Raw genomic sequence first — 14,451 nt, 5'->3', positions numbered from 1 at the left:
CAATTTTTTATAAACCCAGCCTGATTTAGTGCTTTCATTACCTTCTTGGTTGGTCCTTATGGGCTTTAGAATTTGCTACCCCTTCTTTAATTCACATTAGAAACAAGCCAAATAATAAAGCAAAGGGAGTCTTTAACTTCTTACACAATTTATAAGGCTTATTTTTATTCTCTCAATACCTTGAAAATTTCTTAAGTGGCATAAATTGAACTAGTGAAAATAAAATGTTATAGATAATTGGAAAATTTGATACAAAACTAAACCTGAGATTCCATCTACTATAATAAATTTTTTTCCCCAAAATAAACATCCTTAATGCTAAGTGATAGATTATGTAGCTAAGAAGATTTACTGGAATTTTAATCTTTTCCTTTATACTTGGGTAAGTGATTAATATCTGTTTCTTTATCTTTTGAAATACACTAAAATTAACTGGTTCAGCTCTAATAGCTGTTATATTATGATATATCTACGTCTGTGAATCAAAATGTTTCCACAGTCTGTACATGTTAGAAGAAGGAACTTAGATTTTTCAGAGGGAAAAGCGTTTTGAGAAGGGAAGGAATTACATTTCTGTTCATAGTGCTGTTATCATAATTAACATTTTTATTAATAACTATCATTTACAATAACTTCTGTTCCAGGGGCAGTAACCTTCATCCATTTAGTTCTCAAAATAAATTCCTTGAGATTACAGATTAATGAATTCAAGTTCAGATGTGAAAGTGGCCTGCTTAAGTTCTTACAACTAATACATGGTTGAGTTGGAGTTTAAACAACTAGAGTTTGAGTTCCTGCTCTGTGCTCTGTGCTAAGCACTGACAAGATTAAGATGGTCCCCTGCCCCCATGGAACTTATAGCTGACGGTCTGACTACACATCTGATGCTCTTACCCAGTTAGGTGAAGTAATATGATTGAGAAGATAGCAGGTCACTAGTTGTCTGCCTTTGTTCTTACCACTGGACAGCTCTGATTTCATCTGGATTATGGGCTTTAGGAATGTTACCCCACCTGTTATAATTTATACCTCTTCTTGAATCATGATCTCAGGTTAGTATTAGTATTCCAGGATAAAGTAAACATAAGTGTAGAAAGTTGGATAGCATAGATATGCTGTGTTTTCAAGTTATATGATCACAGAAAAGTATTCCAGCTTTCTCTGATAACACTAGTTGCAGCACTATTTGTAAATGTTTGTCTATGCCAGGTATTGTTTGCAGCATATACATTGTCTTCTCCTTAAACCAACCCTCTAATTAAAGTATTAGTATCCCCATTTTACAAAAATGACAGATACTATTCTCATTAGTTTATGCCTTGGTGCCTCACCCTCTGTCAAAGTATTGGCTGCAAACTAGCTATTTGATATGAATCAGTATAGTTATATTGTATTAAACATTCAAACACAGTATGAAATGAGAAGCAATAAACATTTCTAGAAGGATTAATATATTATTTGATTTATTTTCATAATCCTGGCAAGGATATAATGACATGGGAAAATACTCATGATTTTCCATATTACTGTCTTGATCCCAAAAGTTAAGCATTTTTAATGATAATAACTTGTGCTTTTTTTCAATTTTTTGAAAGATCTATGAGTATATATTTATTACATGGCAATAATTCTGTCTGAAGGGCTTAACTTTTTCTTTTTCAAAGATTATGACAATGAAGAGATCTTAACTTATGAGGAAATGTCACTTTATCATCAGCCAGCAAATAGGAAAAGACCTATCATTTTGATTGGTCCACAGAACTGTGGCCAGAATGAATTGCGTCAGAGGCTCATGAACAAAGAGAAAGACCGCTTTGCATCTGCAGTTCCTCGTAAGTTTGGATGCATTCCCATTTTCCTGTGCTTTTCAGCTTACTACCTTAGAACCTAACTGTGTAGGGAAGTTTTTCACCCATTTCATCAAAAGAGTGTTGTCCAAGAAAGAGGAACTTTGTTTTAACCAAATCTTTTGAGAATTTGCTATTAAAGATAGTCACTCTTGATAAATATACATTTTCTCTAAGAGTATGGTACTAATTACTTTCTAAATGAATTTCAATTTGGGCCTCTTACAATGCCGTGCTCAGTATGGAATCAGCCCCTGTTTTTTTTAACTGATGCAGAAGATAGAAATTTAGACCTAATTTAGACCTAATTTCTGAATACAGAAGTTCTGTTTAAAGACTGTATAGTACCTAATCTTATGGAAAAACTGAGTGATAGTATTTTATTTTACTTTTAAAATTTATTTATTTATATTTATTTTTGGCTGCGTTGGGTCTTCGTTGCTGCGCGTGGGCTTTCTCTAGTTGCAGCAAGTAGGGGCTACTCTTTGTTGCAGTGCGTGGACTTCTCATTGCGGTGGCTTCTCTTGTTGCAGAGCAAGGGCTCTAGGCACGTGGGCTTCAGTAGTTGTGGCACGCGGGCTCAGTAGTTGTGGCTTGTGGGCTCTAGAGTGCAGGCTCAGTAGGTTGTGGCGCATGGGTTTAGTTGCTCCACGGCATGTGGGATCTTCCCAGACCAGGGCTCAAATCCGTGTCCCCTGCATTGGCAAGCAGATTCTTAACCACTGTGCCACCAGGGAGGTCCCCAGAGTGATAGTATTTTAAATGAAATGCAAGATGAAGTAATTTGGAGTGTAAGCATAAAACATATTAAAGGTAATGGTTATTAAGATAGTAAAAACACAGTTTGGTTCATTTCTCAATCTAGAAATAAAACCAGTCAATGTTAAGTTAAACACATGGGGGTCTAACATTTCCTTAATTCATTATTTTTAAATTTGTATTACAAAATAAACATTTTTTCTGACTAACAGAATTATCCCTCATCCTTACTCTGATCCACGTCCATTATTTTTACCTGATTTTGTTTGCCTAGATACAACTCGGAGTCGGCGAGACCATGAAGTAGCCGGTAGAGATTACCACTTTGTTTCACGGCAGGCATTTGAGGCAGACGTAGCAGCTGGAAAGTTCATTGAGCATGGTGAATTTGAGAAAAATTTGTATGGAACCAGCATAGATTCTGTACGGCAAGTGATCAACTCGGGCAAAATATGTCTTTTAAGTCTTCGTACACAGGTAAAAACTATTTTGGTTTAGGGTGTTGAACTTGAGGACATTTTTCACAGAGTAATTTTTAGTGGGAACTGTATTTTGGTCCAAGAACCACAGGACCTAATTAAGTTCTCATACAGTTTTTTCACACTGATTCCCTACGAATTTAGGTTGCTAAATCTCTTTCAGTTTCCTCTGAGGGGAAAATACATATATTCCATACTTACATATACACATGTACATGTTTTCTGAAACTTAAAATACAGTAACTGTAGTGCTGGTATAGTACTTTAGTATTTTAAAGGTTATAAAAGAATTTCCCTTTCCTGATTCTTATATGAGAAAAATTAGAATAATTAGAGGTCATTTTTATGGTTTTAAATGACGTAGTTCAAGTATTAGTATCATTACGAGTGCTGGGTTGTATCTAACGAAATGTCCACTGTTCTATTATCTGTCATACAAAAGAAAACCTTCAAAAATTACTAACAGTTGCTTTTTAGATTTCCATTAAAAATAAAATAATTTTAGAAATTTGGGATTTTTAAGATTGTGTTTGTTGTGAATTTTTTTTCTTTTTGTACATTGTACAGCTTTAGCATAAAACTTTCCTTAATGTCGTGGAACCTACTGTGTATGTCAACTCACGAGACATAGGTAGTGGTCATTAAAGAGATGTATATGAAAGAGAATTGAGGGACTTCCCTGGTGGCGCAGGGGTTAAGAATCCGCCTGCCAGTGCAGGGGACACGGGTTCAAGCCCTGGTTTGGGAAGATCCCACATGCCGCGGAGCAACTAAGCCCGTGCACCACAACTACCGAGCCTGCGCTCTAGAGCCTATGAACCACAACTGCTGAGCCCGTGTGCCACAACTACTGAAGCCCATGTGCCTAGAGCCTGTGGTCCGCAACAAGAAAAGCCACCGCAATGAGAAGCCCGCGCGCCACACGAAGAGTAGTGCCCCCTGCTCACCACAACTAGAGAAAGCCCGCGCACAGCAACAAAGACCCAACGCAGCCAAAGATAAATAAATTTATTTAAAAAAAGAAGAGAGAGAGAGAGAGAGAATTGATTCCAAAATGGCTTTCCTGAAATAGTAATTAGGTTTTCTTTATTTTTTAGTGAACAAAAGAGCTTATTAGTCTCTGCTGTTTCAACTATAAATATCAGACTTAAGAGAAGGATTGATGTTTTTACTAAATTCCTTCAGAATTCTTTATATTATTTTGGCTAACAAATTTACCAAAGAACTTAGAGTAGTTAAGCATATTGTCTTAATTACTGTTTTTAAGATAGAAAAGGACATGTCCCTATAATCCCCATTTTTGTAGAGTACTTCAATTTAGGGACACACATTCATGCAAAGGCAAGGTGAAAACCACAGTCTCTTAATTCAGACAGTATGCTTTTTCTTCTTGGATGTGCTTTTCCAGAATTTTCTTTTGTATGTGTATGTGAAGTTTTTCTCTGATTCTTTTTGCATTTAGACCCTGGCACATGGTAAGGTGACTGCTCATTTGTAATTCCTTCAAAATGGATTTTTAATATGGTTATTTTAATCTGTGTGTGATCTTATTAGCAGGGTATTTTATCATCACATAGTTGTAATTCTTCATTAATTTTATTTCATTACATATAAAGAGTAAGCCAATATTCTGTGTGTGTTATAGGTACACAATATATTCTTATATTGAATGGTTAAGATCTATCTTTTCTTTACAGTCATTGAAGACTCTCCGGAACTCAGACTTGAAACCATATATTATCTTCATTGCACCTCCTTCACAAGAAAGACTTCGGGCATTATTGGCCAAAGAGGGCAAGAATCCAAAGGTAAAGTTATTATACTGTCATACTATTCCATTGAAAGTAACATGAAACAGTCATGGCTTAATATGTCACAGTGCTTAAAAACTACATCAGGCTTCCCTGCTGGCGCAGTGGTTGAGAGTCCGCCTGCCGATGCAGGGGACACAGGTTCGTGCCCCGGTCCGGGAAGATCCCACATGCGGAGCGGCTGGGCCCGTGAGCCATGGCCGCTGAGCCTGCGCGTCCGGAGCCTGTGCTCCGCAACGGGAGAGGCCACAACAGTGAGAGGCCCGCGTACCGCAAAAAAAAAAAAAAAAAACACATCAGTTTAGGCTTTCAAACGGATTATTCTTTCTGCCATATCACTTTCCCAAAACTGCCACAGTTGCCTCTGGTTGGACTTCAGCAGCTCTCCAAAGCAGGGGGCTTCTCTTGTTGTTCTGCATACATTCTCTATTATCACTCTAAATGTATGGTAGGAATACATACATTTTTATGTATTCCTACCATATATACATACAGTAATACATACACCTTTGGCATTTCTTAAAACTTCCTTACCCTTCTTCACACAGATCTATGTTATTTCTAACAAGGATTAGGTAACACCCTCCCCCCACACCAAATATTCTCAGCAGATTCTTAGGGATTACCCACTTTTATCTGCAGATATTCCACATATGCAAGGAGCCAAACTTGAGTCCCCTTGCTTTTCTCTTCTTTTTTCTCATTGAAATTTTATGTTCTGTTTGTCTTCTGCCTTTGATCTTTTTGTATGATCTGAAATGGAAAAATGTTTTTAGTTATTATTTTTTTTTGCCAGAATATAGTCAAATTTTATTTTATATGTTATAAGGTACAAACATATGATGCCAGAGATTGTACTTTAAATTTGGCATTGAAAAAATATAATTTGGAAATATAAATAATTATTCAAAGTTCCATAATATATTACTCCTCAGATTTGAAATTCAAAATCTGGCATTCCTTTCCTATGCCCCAAGATATCAATCAGCCTGAGGTTGTGAATCTTGTGTTGCAACATGCAGCAGAGAATTCATCTTTGAATCCTTTAACTTTGAGTAACACTTAGTTTTCTTTAGTTTCATAGCAGAAAATAGCTGCTCACAAACATAAGTACTTCCAAACATGGACAGAACCTTTGCATAATGGTTTTTATATTTAGGGTAACCTCCCAAGATATCTGTAGAATTCTGGGATTCCAACGTTATCGTATTTGGCTTTCAGTATAGTGTTGACCTGCAATTCAGTAACTTCCATTTGTAGCTCTTTATTCACATTATTAATACTAATTGAGAAAGGGGAACTAAACAAGATTAGTTCATTCTCATAAAGTTGGAAAAGTCAGAGAACGTTTTTTGGAATTGAGTCTTCAACTCTTTAATTTGGGGAATGTAGTTCAGGCTGTCATTTTCATTTTCAAAAACTAATTTCATCGTAGGAAAGTGGGCCAGGTTGTTCCTTCCCAAATGAGTCTACCAAAGACAAAATTTCACTAGGAATGAGCCAACTGAATCATACATTTGTGTCACCACTTGTGAACGCCTTTGCAGAGAAATATCCAGCATGTTTAGATATGTTATAATAATGTCAACCAAAAAGGTTAAGTCTCTGAGCCAATCTTTGCTCGTAAGCTGAGGCTCAGATTTTCCTCTAGAAGACATGAAAAAGTCAGTTTCCTCCAACTGTTCAAAAAGCTGCCTTAGGACTACACCACAATTCAGCCACTTAAGTTCCATAGAGCAGAACATGTTTCCATATTGTGTGTCTAACTGATTAAACACAGCACCGATTTCTGTGGTCCGAGCCATGGGAGTGTATCCAGGTTATGGTATAAACTATGTCCATGACGTGATCCATTTTTAATCTTTTAGCACAAAGTGTCTCCTGGAGAATGAGACCGTGCAGAGACTTAAGTTCCTTGTCTTGGCAAAGCCCTGACACTTTAGATTTCAGTTTTGTAACTAGTTCTTTAACACTAACCATCACAGAGTCACCATCTGTGCTAATACTTACCAACTTTGACCAGTCCACGTTAAATTTTTTTAAGACTTTTCTCAACACGTAAAACTATTTCCTGATGTTGTGCCTGTTATGGGAACCATGTCCAGAAGTTCTTTGATCACATCAAAAGTTTCATTGACACCATGAATAAATACAGCTACGTGGGGGGGGTGTTATTTCCATCCACACCTTCCTGAGCTAAATGGAAAAAAGCCACAAATGATTCAGCTTTTTCTTGCAACTTGTCCTGCAAGTTCTCAGTCGTATTGTTAACATGCTGGGCAACAACATTACCAGTTAGTCTTATGTTGGCAAATGCGTGTCTGTTCAGGGCACATGATTTCTGCTGCGCTCAACAGACAGTCTTTGATAAACTCGCCATCTGCAAGAGGTTTTGCTGACCAGGCAATTTTCTCACTTAATACATAACTACATTTCATGGCAGCATCACTTATTTTATCCACGTTCAAAAGCAAATCATGTTGAAATTTCAGTCTTTTTTTCAGTTTGTTGAATTTTCTGTCACACATCTTTTCTGTAAATCCATCGTGGTTCCTATGATGGTTGCTTTCCTAATGGTGTTTTAGGTTACATTCTCTCGACACAGACAGGCTTTGTTTGCATATTAAACATGTAGGAACATTCTTTACCTCCACAAAGAAATATGCTCTCTCACATTTTTCTTGAAATGCATGGCTTTCTTATTCTTTCGTTTTCCCATTCTCCAAGTGCTCTTTTTTCCATCTCTTTCATCTTGGCCTTGGCTTTTTTCTCCAACAAGGTCCAGAACTACAGCAAGCCCACCGATCTCTGTTCCTTGCTTCTCTTCCAAGGCTCATTGTGCATCGGCCTGTGACTTGAAGTCAATATAGGCGATCCTTTCACTCATCCTATCCTTGCTCACCAATCTGATTTGAAAAGCATCCTAAAACACTTCTATTAATTCATGCTGAGTGACTTTGTCAGGCAGGTTCTTGATCAAAAGTGTTTTGGCATTTCGATCTTTCTTTGTTTCCTTTCCCTTTGGTTTCTTCAATTTAGTTTCGTATCCAAGGACCTTTGTTTCACTGAGTTCCAGGGCTTTTTCCTGGTCATCAGCAGATTTAAAATTCACTAACCAAATCTCCTTCTAATTTCTGTTTTTTGGTTTCAGTGGAAGCCTTCTGTTTGGTCATTTCCTTCTGTTTATCAGGTGCTTTCTTCGTAGGCTCTTCATCCTCCTCCGAGTTCTCATGTCTCTTCTCATGGTCCTTGAGCTTGGCACTCCTCCTGTCTTTTGGCAAATTGGCCCCTGTGGCTCCCCTCCTGTGTGGTGATATTAATTTCTCAGCAAACATGGGAGCCAGAAACGTTTTTTTTCGATTTTATTTCCGGGAGCAGTAGCAACCTTCCTACCATTCTTAGGGACGACAGCCTCATCTCTGCTGCCATTGTCATTATCTTCTGACATCTCATCTTCCCCATCTTCTATTTCTTTTAGGGAAAGACTCATTTTCTTTAGTTCACCTTGATTTGTTTTCCTCTCCAGACTGAGAACTCATTGTTAACGGGACCAGCTTCCATCTCTACCCCCATCAAAATTTACAACATAAATAAGGAGTCTAAAGCCAGAAACTTTAACCATCACTTCCCAAATTAACCCGCACAGTGTCGTCCCTGACGAGTTTTCCTCCCTTTAAGGCTATCGCTGGTGTAGGGCACTGCCCACTCAGAGCCCTGCAGGCCATTACACGCAGCCAACCAGGACTGGACGCCCAGGAGAAGCCTGCAGCATCCCACAGGCACCAACAGGCCAGGAAGGCCCTCTCAGCAGCCGCCCAGGACTCTAGGCCCCAGGCAGCTAATTATTTTAGATGCTGGATGTGGTTGAGGTAGTCCATATTATACCAAACAGTACTAAAAATTAAATGATAATATATTGATATATTAATCAGAAAGCATTGACATTTTATTTAAATGTATGAAATGAAAACTGTCAAGTGACATGCTATATCAAAGTAACAAATACTCTTCCTTGTTTTTTGCCAATTTCCTAAAAATTTCTATTTTACAAAGGAATCACTTAGATCTCATTTCATTTGCTATGCCTTTAAATCTCCTTAAAAGCCATAAAAACACATAATAATATTCCTCCCTAAAATCTCCTCAAAAGTCTTTGATTCTTGACTATTCACCACACCCACCAGCCCTCTTTTTTCCTCCCCAAGGTATCTTTTTCTACTCTGGGTCTACTTACATTTGTTATTCAGTCTGTATGTGAAGGTGGTATTTTTCAGTGTCTTCGACATCAGGGACTTTCCCATCCTTTGTGTTGAGCATAATTCTGGTTGCTTTATTTAGGCTAAGTAGGCCAGCTGGTTAAAGTAGTGTTTCACTCCTTTTTCATTTTTGCAACACAAGTGCAAGTTCATAAATAAGTAGGGTCAGAGTATCTGCTGTCCTAAGCACTTGAGATGATACAAAAGAAATCTGAGACATAAAGTGGGGGAGGTGGTGGTTGTGGGATGAACTGGGAGATTGGGATTGACATATAGACACTAATATGTATAAAATAGATAACTAATAAGAACCTGCTGTATTAAAAAACTAAAATAAAATTCAAAAAAAAATATGAGACATGTTCGCTGGCTGTTCTTGAGGAGGATCACATATAATAAGGAAAACTAGATTGACAGTCTATGAAACTTGGTGCCCAGTTAACTACTTTGGTAGACCAGAAACACTGTAGTGGTTCTAGGAGAGGAATGCACATAAAGGACCAAAATGGACTCCATTTTACTTGTTCAACCTAATTTTCTATTTTCTGACATGCACACTTATTTTTTGTTAGGTTATTCTTCTCCAGCAAGAATTTGATAGCATGCCAAGGGCCACATGCCATTCCAAAACATGTTAAGCAACTTTCTTTTGGTTGGTGGTCTCTGCCAGGGCTCTCATGGAATTTTTTTACCTATTTTATTTTTGATATTTTAATATTTAATTGTAATATTTAAAATATTTTTACCTACTTTATTTTTAATTCAGATTGAGTGAGTTCTAGAAAGAATACCTATTAACAGTTGACCCTTGAACAATGTGGGGTTTGGGCACCAAAACCTCCATACAGTTGAAAATCTGTGTGTAACTTATAGTTGGCCCTCCATATCTGCAGTTCCACATCCTCAGATTCAACCAACTGCAGACAGTGTAGTACTGTAGTATTAACTATTGAAAAAAATCTGTGTACAAGTGAACTGTGCATTTCAAGCCTGTGTTGTTCAAGGGTCAACTATATACATGCTTTTAAAGCAGGAACTTAATCAGTTACCACAATGTTTTAGCAGTATACAATGTGCTTGATTTTCTAATTATAGTTTTCTAATTTTAAAAAATTAACTTTATTGAGATTACTTTACATGCATGCATTTTAATTGTATAATTTAGTGAGTTTTGGCAAAATGTGTACCTGTGAAACCATCATGCCAATCAACATTTAGAACATTTGCATCACTCTAGAAAAGTTCTCTCATGCCCCTTTAAAGTTAATACCCCTCCACTCTTTCCTAGGTAACCACTTACCTACTTTCTGTCGCTATAGATTTGTCTGTTCTGGAAGTTCATATAAATGGAAACCATTTATAAGTTTAAGTTTATAACCATTTATAAGTAAGTTTAAATTTGTATCTAGCTTTTTTTAAAATAAATTTATTTATTTATTATTCATTTTTGGCTGTGTTGGGTCTTCATTGCTGCACGCGGGCTTTCTCTAGTTGCAGTGAGTGGGGGCCACTCTTCGTTGAGGTGTGTGGGCTTCTCATTGCGGTGGCTTCTCTTGTTGCGGAGCATGGGCTCTAGGCGCTAGGGCTTCAGCACCTGTGGCACGTGGGCTCAGTAGCTGTGGCTCGCTTGCTCTAGAGTGCAGGCTCAGCAGTTGTGGCACACGGGCTTAGTTGCTCTGTGGCATGTGGGATCTTCCTGGACCAGGGCTCGAACCCGTGTCCCCTGCATTGGCAGGTGGGTTCTTAACCACTGCGCCACCAAGGAAGTCCTGTATCTAGCTTTTGATAAGTATAATGTTTTTAAGATTCATCTATGTTGCATCTAACAGTAGTTCATATCTTATTGCTGAGTTGTGTACCAGGATCTAAATATATCACAATTTGTCCATTCACCAGTTAAAAAACATTAGGGTTGTTTCCAATTTTGAGCTGGTGACTAAAGCAGCTCTAAACATTCATAGTTTTTTGGTGGACATATGTTTTCATTTTTCTTGAATTGCTGGATCAAAATGATAAGTGTATGTTTTAAGTGTATAAAAAGTACAAAACTATTTTATAAACAGTTTTCCTTTCTACACTCTCACTTTGGTTCCATTTGCTCTACATCCTTACCAACTTTTGCTGCTGTTGTTTTGTAACAACTTTTTAGTCATTCTAATAGGTGTGAAGTGTTACCGTTGTGGTTTTCATTTGCATTTTCCTGATGACTAATGATAGCATCTTTTCATGTAGTCATTTGGACAAATTCTTTTGTGAAATGTCTCAAGTTTTATTTTTTTTAATTGAGTTGCTTTCTTGTTGAATTGTAAAAATTCTTTATATATTCTGGATATAAATATTTTTTCAAACTCTTTGTAATTTAAAAACATATTTTTTGAAGATCAGAATTGTTTTTAATGAAGTACCTCTGTCCCTTGGTATGCATGGGAGATTGGTTTCAGCACCTGCTGCGATACTAAAATGGAGGATGCTTAAGTCCCATACTTGGCCTTCCATACCACAGTTTCATGTCTTCAGATTCAACCAACCATGGATCATGTAGAACTCTATTTATTGAAAAACATCTCTGTATACACAGTTCAAACCTGTGTTGTTCAAGGGTCAACTGCATAATTTTTTTCATTTTTCTTATGGTTAATGATTTTTGTGTATTGTCTAAAAAAATTTGCCTACTCCAAGATTATAAAGATTTATTCTGTATTTTCTTCTAAAAGCTTTCTTGTATTAGCTTTCCCTTTAAGGTCTATAATCTATCTCAAATTAATCTTTATTTTAGTGTGATGTAAGGGTTTGTTTTTTTTTTAATCACACATGGCTATCCAATTGCTTTAGTATCATTTCTTGAAAAAGGCTATCCTTTTTTTCCCATTGAATTACATTGGCATCTTTGTCAAAAATGACTTGACCAGATACGTAGCGGGGAGGGATTATTTCTGGACTCTATTCTGTATTTATGCTGAATCACATTGTCTTGATTACTGTAGCTTTATCTTTTCTCGAAAAATGGTCATTAAAAGGAATGAAGTACTGATACATGGTACAACATGGATGAACCTTGAAAACATAAGTAAAAGAACCCAGTCACAAAAGACCATATTTTGTATGATTCCATTATTTGGAATGTCCAGAATAAGCAAATCTATAGAGACCTGAAGTAGATTAGTGGTTTTCCTAGGGCTGGGGGTTGGGAGAAAATGGGGAGTGGCTGCCAATGACTGTGGGGTTTTGGAGGGAGCGGGGTGAGGGGGGGATGGAGGGTGATGAAAATGTTTTGAAATTGATTGTGGTGTTGATTGCACAACTCCTCTGTGACTATACTAAAAACTATTGAATTGTACATTTTAAGTGGGTAAATTGTATGAATCCCCCATTGAATTGCTTCCAGTTCACCATTAAATGGGTGAATTGTAAATGAATTATATCTCAAGAAACCTGTTATCTGGGCAAAATAAATCCCAGTGGGCTTTTCTCTGGAAATTGAAAAGATTATTTTAAAATTGTATGGAAATTTTAAAGAATAACCAAAACACTTTAGAAAAAGAAATAAGTTGGGAGACATTTTTGTTAATTTTCTTTATTGTTTGACTATTTTCCATTTAATTGACTTATTTTTATTCTTATACTTACGTTGGCTTTAATTTGCACTTGCTCTAGTTTCTGAAGAAAATTAGATGATTTTTAAACCTTTCTTCTTTTCTAATATAAAGTTATAAATTTCCTTCTAAGTAGTTCTTTAGTTGCATCCTACAAATTAAGGTTATATTTTTCATTACCATTTTGTTAGAAATATTTTCTAGTTTCCGCTATTTAGAAGTATCTAATTCCCATCTGTTGGAGATTTATAAAATATTTTATTGATCTACAATTCCATTGTGGTAAGAGAACATACTCTGTAAGATGTCAGTCTTTCAAATCTTGGTGAGTCTTATTTTATGACCCAGTATCTGTTCTATCTTGGTGCATGTTCCTGCACACCAGTAAGAATGTATATTTTGCAGCTGTTGGGTAAAGGGTGGTGTATCTGATTGCCTTTTATGTTTTATCTTCTTTGGTATTTAATAGTGTTTTATCACACAGTAGAAGTGTTGAGTAAAAACAAATTCTCAATTTTAACTCTGTGAGATAGTGCTAACTAAGAAAGTGATGGTGTTCCTCACCAAATGCAAAATTTAAATAATCAGTTATTTCATTGTACTGTGAATCTGTTCTGCTGTAATGGGGGCTTGAGAGTGGTAAACTAATAGTGTGAACTATTATGGTCAATTTGGCCTATAGATAATTTTTTCAGGCCAAAGATATTTGAGCAAAAACATTTTGTTTCAATTTCGTCATGAATTGTAATTTGAAAAATTAAAACATAAACTACCAAGTAAATAAGTCATTTTGGCAAAAGATGAATACTTAAATTTGATAAAGAAAAACTAGGTGGATTAGATATTCATGTGAATCTATGTAAGACGTGGGGCTTAACATTTATATTTCAAATCTAGTAACACAAGGTTTAGAGTCTACCTTGAATTCTAGAATGTTCTTTCAATAATCTTCAGCTTTGAGTAGACATAAGTTTTAACCAGAATGTCACAGTATGTTCAGTTACAGTGGTGTAGTAGAGTCCCTGCTGGGAAACAAAGGATTCTGTGTACCAGAGCCAGATGCACAACATTCCAGAACGAAAATTAGAGGGCCACACAAGAAACTAATTCAGGACAAGCCAGAGCTGTCATCTTTTTTCCTTGACTTATGTTTGTTTTTATCTTTAATATCCCATAACTTAAAGACAATGATATAAAATTAATACTACTTAACACTATGATATATGATCTTATGTTACATGATAAGGAAATAAGAGAGGGAAGAAAACAAAGATATTTTAATAAAAATGTATTCTGAAGTAAATAATGAAGAAATACTTATGACAACTACAGTCCTTATTTCTTTAACTGGTCACATGGTCATAGGTGGTATTTGTAACTACTTTCTTCTACTATGGTTTTTTTTTTTTTTAACATCTTTATTGCAGTATAATTGCTTTACAGTGGTGTGTTTCTGCTATACAACAAAGTGAATCAGTTATACATATACATATGTTCCCATATCTCTTCCCTCTTGCATCTCCCTCCCTCCCACCCTCCCTATCCCACCCCTCTAGGTGGTCACAAACCACCGAGCTGATCTCCCTGTGCTATGCGGCTCTAGTGAGTTGGATGGACCTAGAGTCTGTCATACAGAGTGAAGTAAGTCAGAAAGAGAAAAACAAATACCGTATGCTAACACATATATATGGAATCTAAGAAAAAAA

General features: G+C 36.4%; 1 protein-coding gene across 2 annotated transcripts in view; it reads left to right on the top strand.

Annotated features, from left to right (window-relative positions):
* PALS1 (protein associated with LIN7 1, MAGUK p55 family member) overlaps window positions 1–14,451 on the top strand; it is a 102,879-nt gene that overhangs the window by 84,074 nt on the left and 4,354 nt on the right. For both annotated transcript variants that reach the window (XM_067732810.1, XM_067732817.1), the window contains exons 12-14: window positions 1,665–1,832; window positions 2,881–3,083; window positions 4,783–4,893. In XM_067732810.1, coding sequence (XP_067588911.1) covers window positions 1,665–1,832; window positions 2,881–3,083; window positions 4,783–4,893 — 482 coding nt within the window. The remainder of the gene's footprint in view (window positions 1–1,664; window positions 1,833–2,880; window positions 3,084–4,782; window positions 4,894–14,451) is intronic.

The sequence above is a fragment of the Pseudorca crassidens genome, chromosome 1 (genome assembly GCF_039906515.1).
Source record: "Pseudorca crassidens isolate mPseCra1 chromosome 1, mPseCra1.hap1, whole genome shotgun sequence".
Classification (NCBI taxonomy): Eukaryota; Metazoa; Chordata; class Mammalia; order Artiodactyla; family Delphinidae; genus Pseudorca; species Pseudorca crassidens.
The sequence above is the reverse complement of the archived record's forward strand: the minus strand, read 5'-3'. Positions and strand labels throughout refer to the sequence as shown.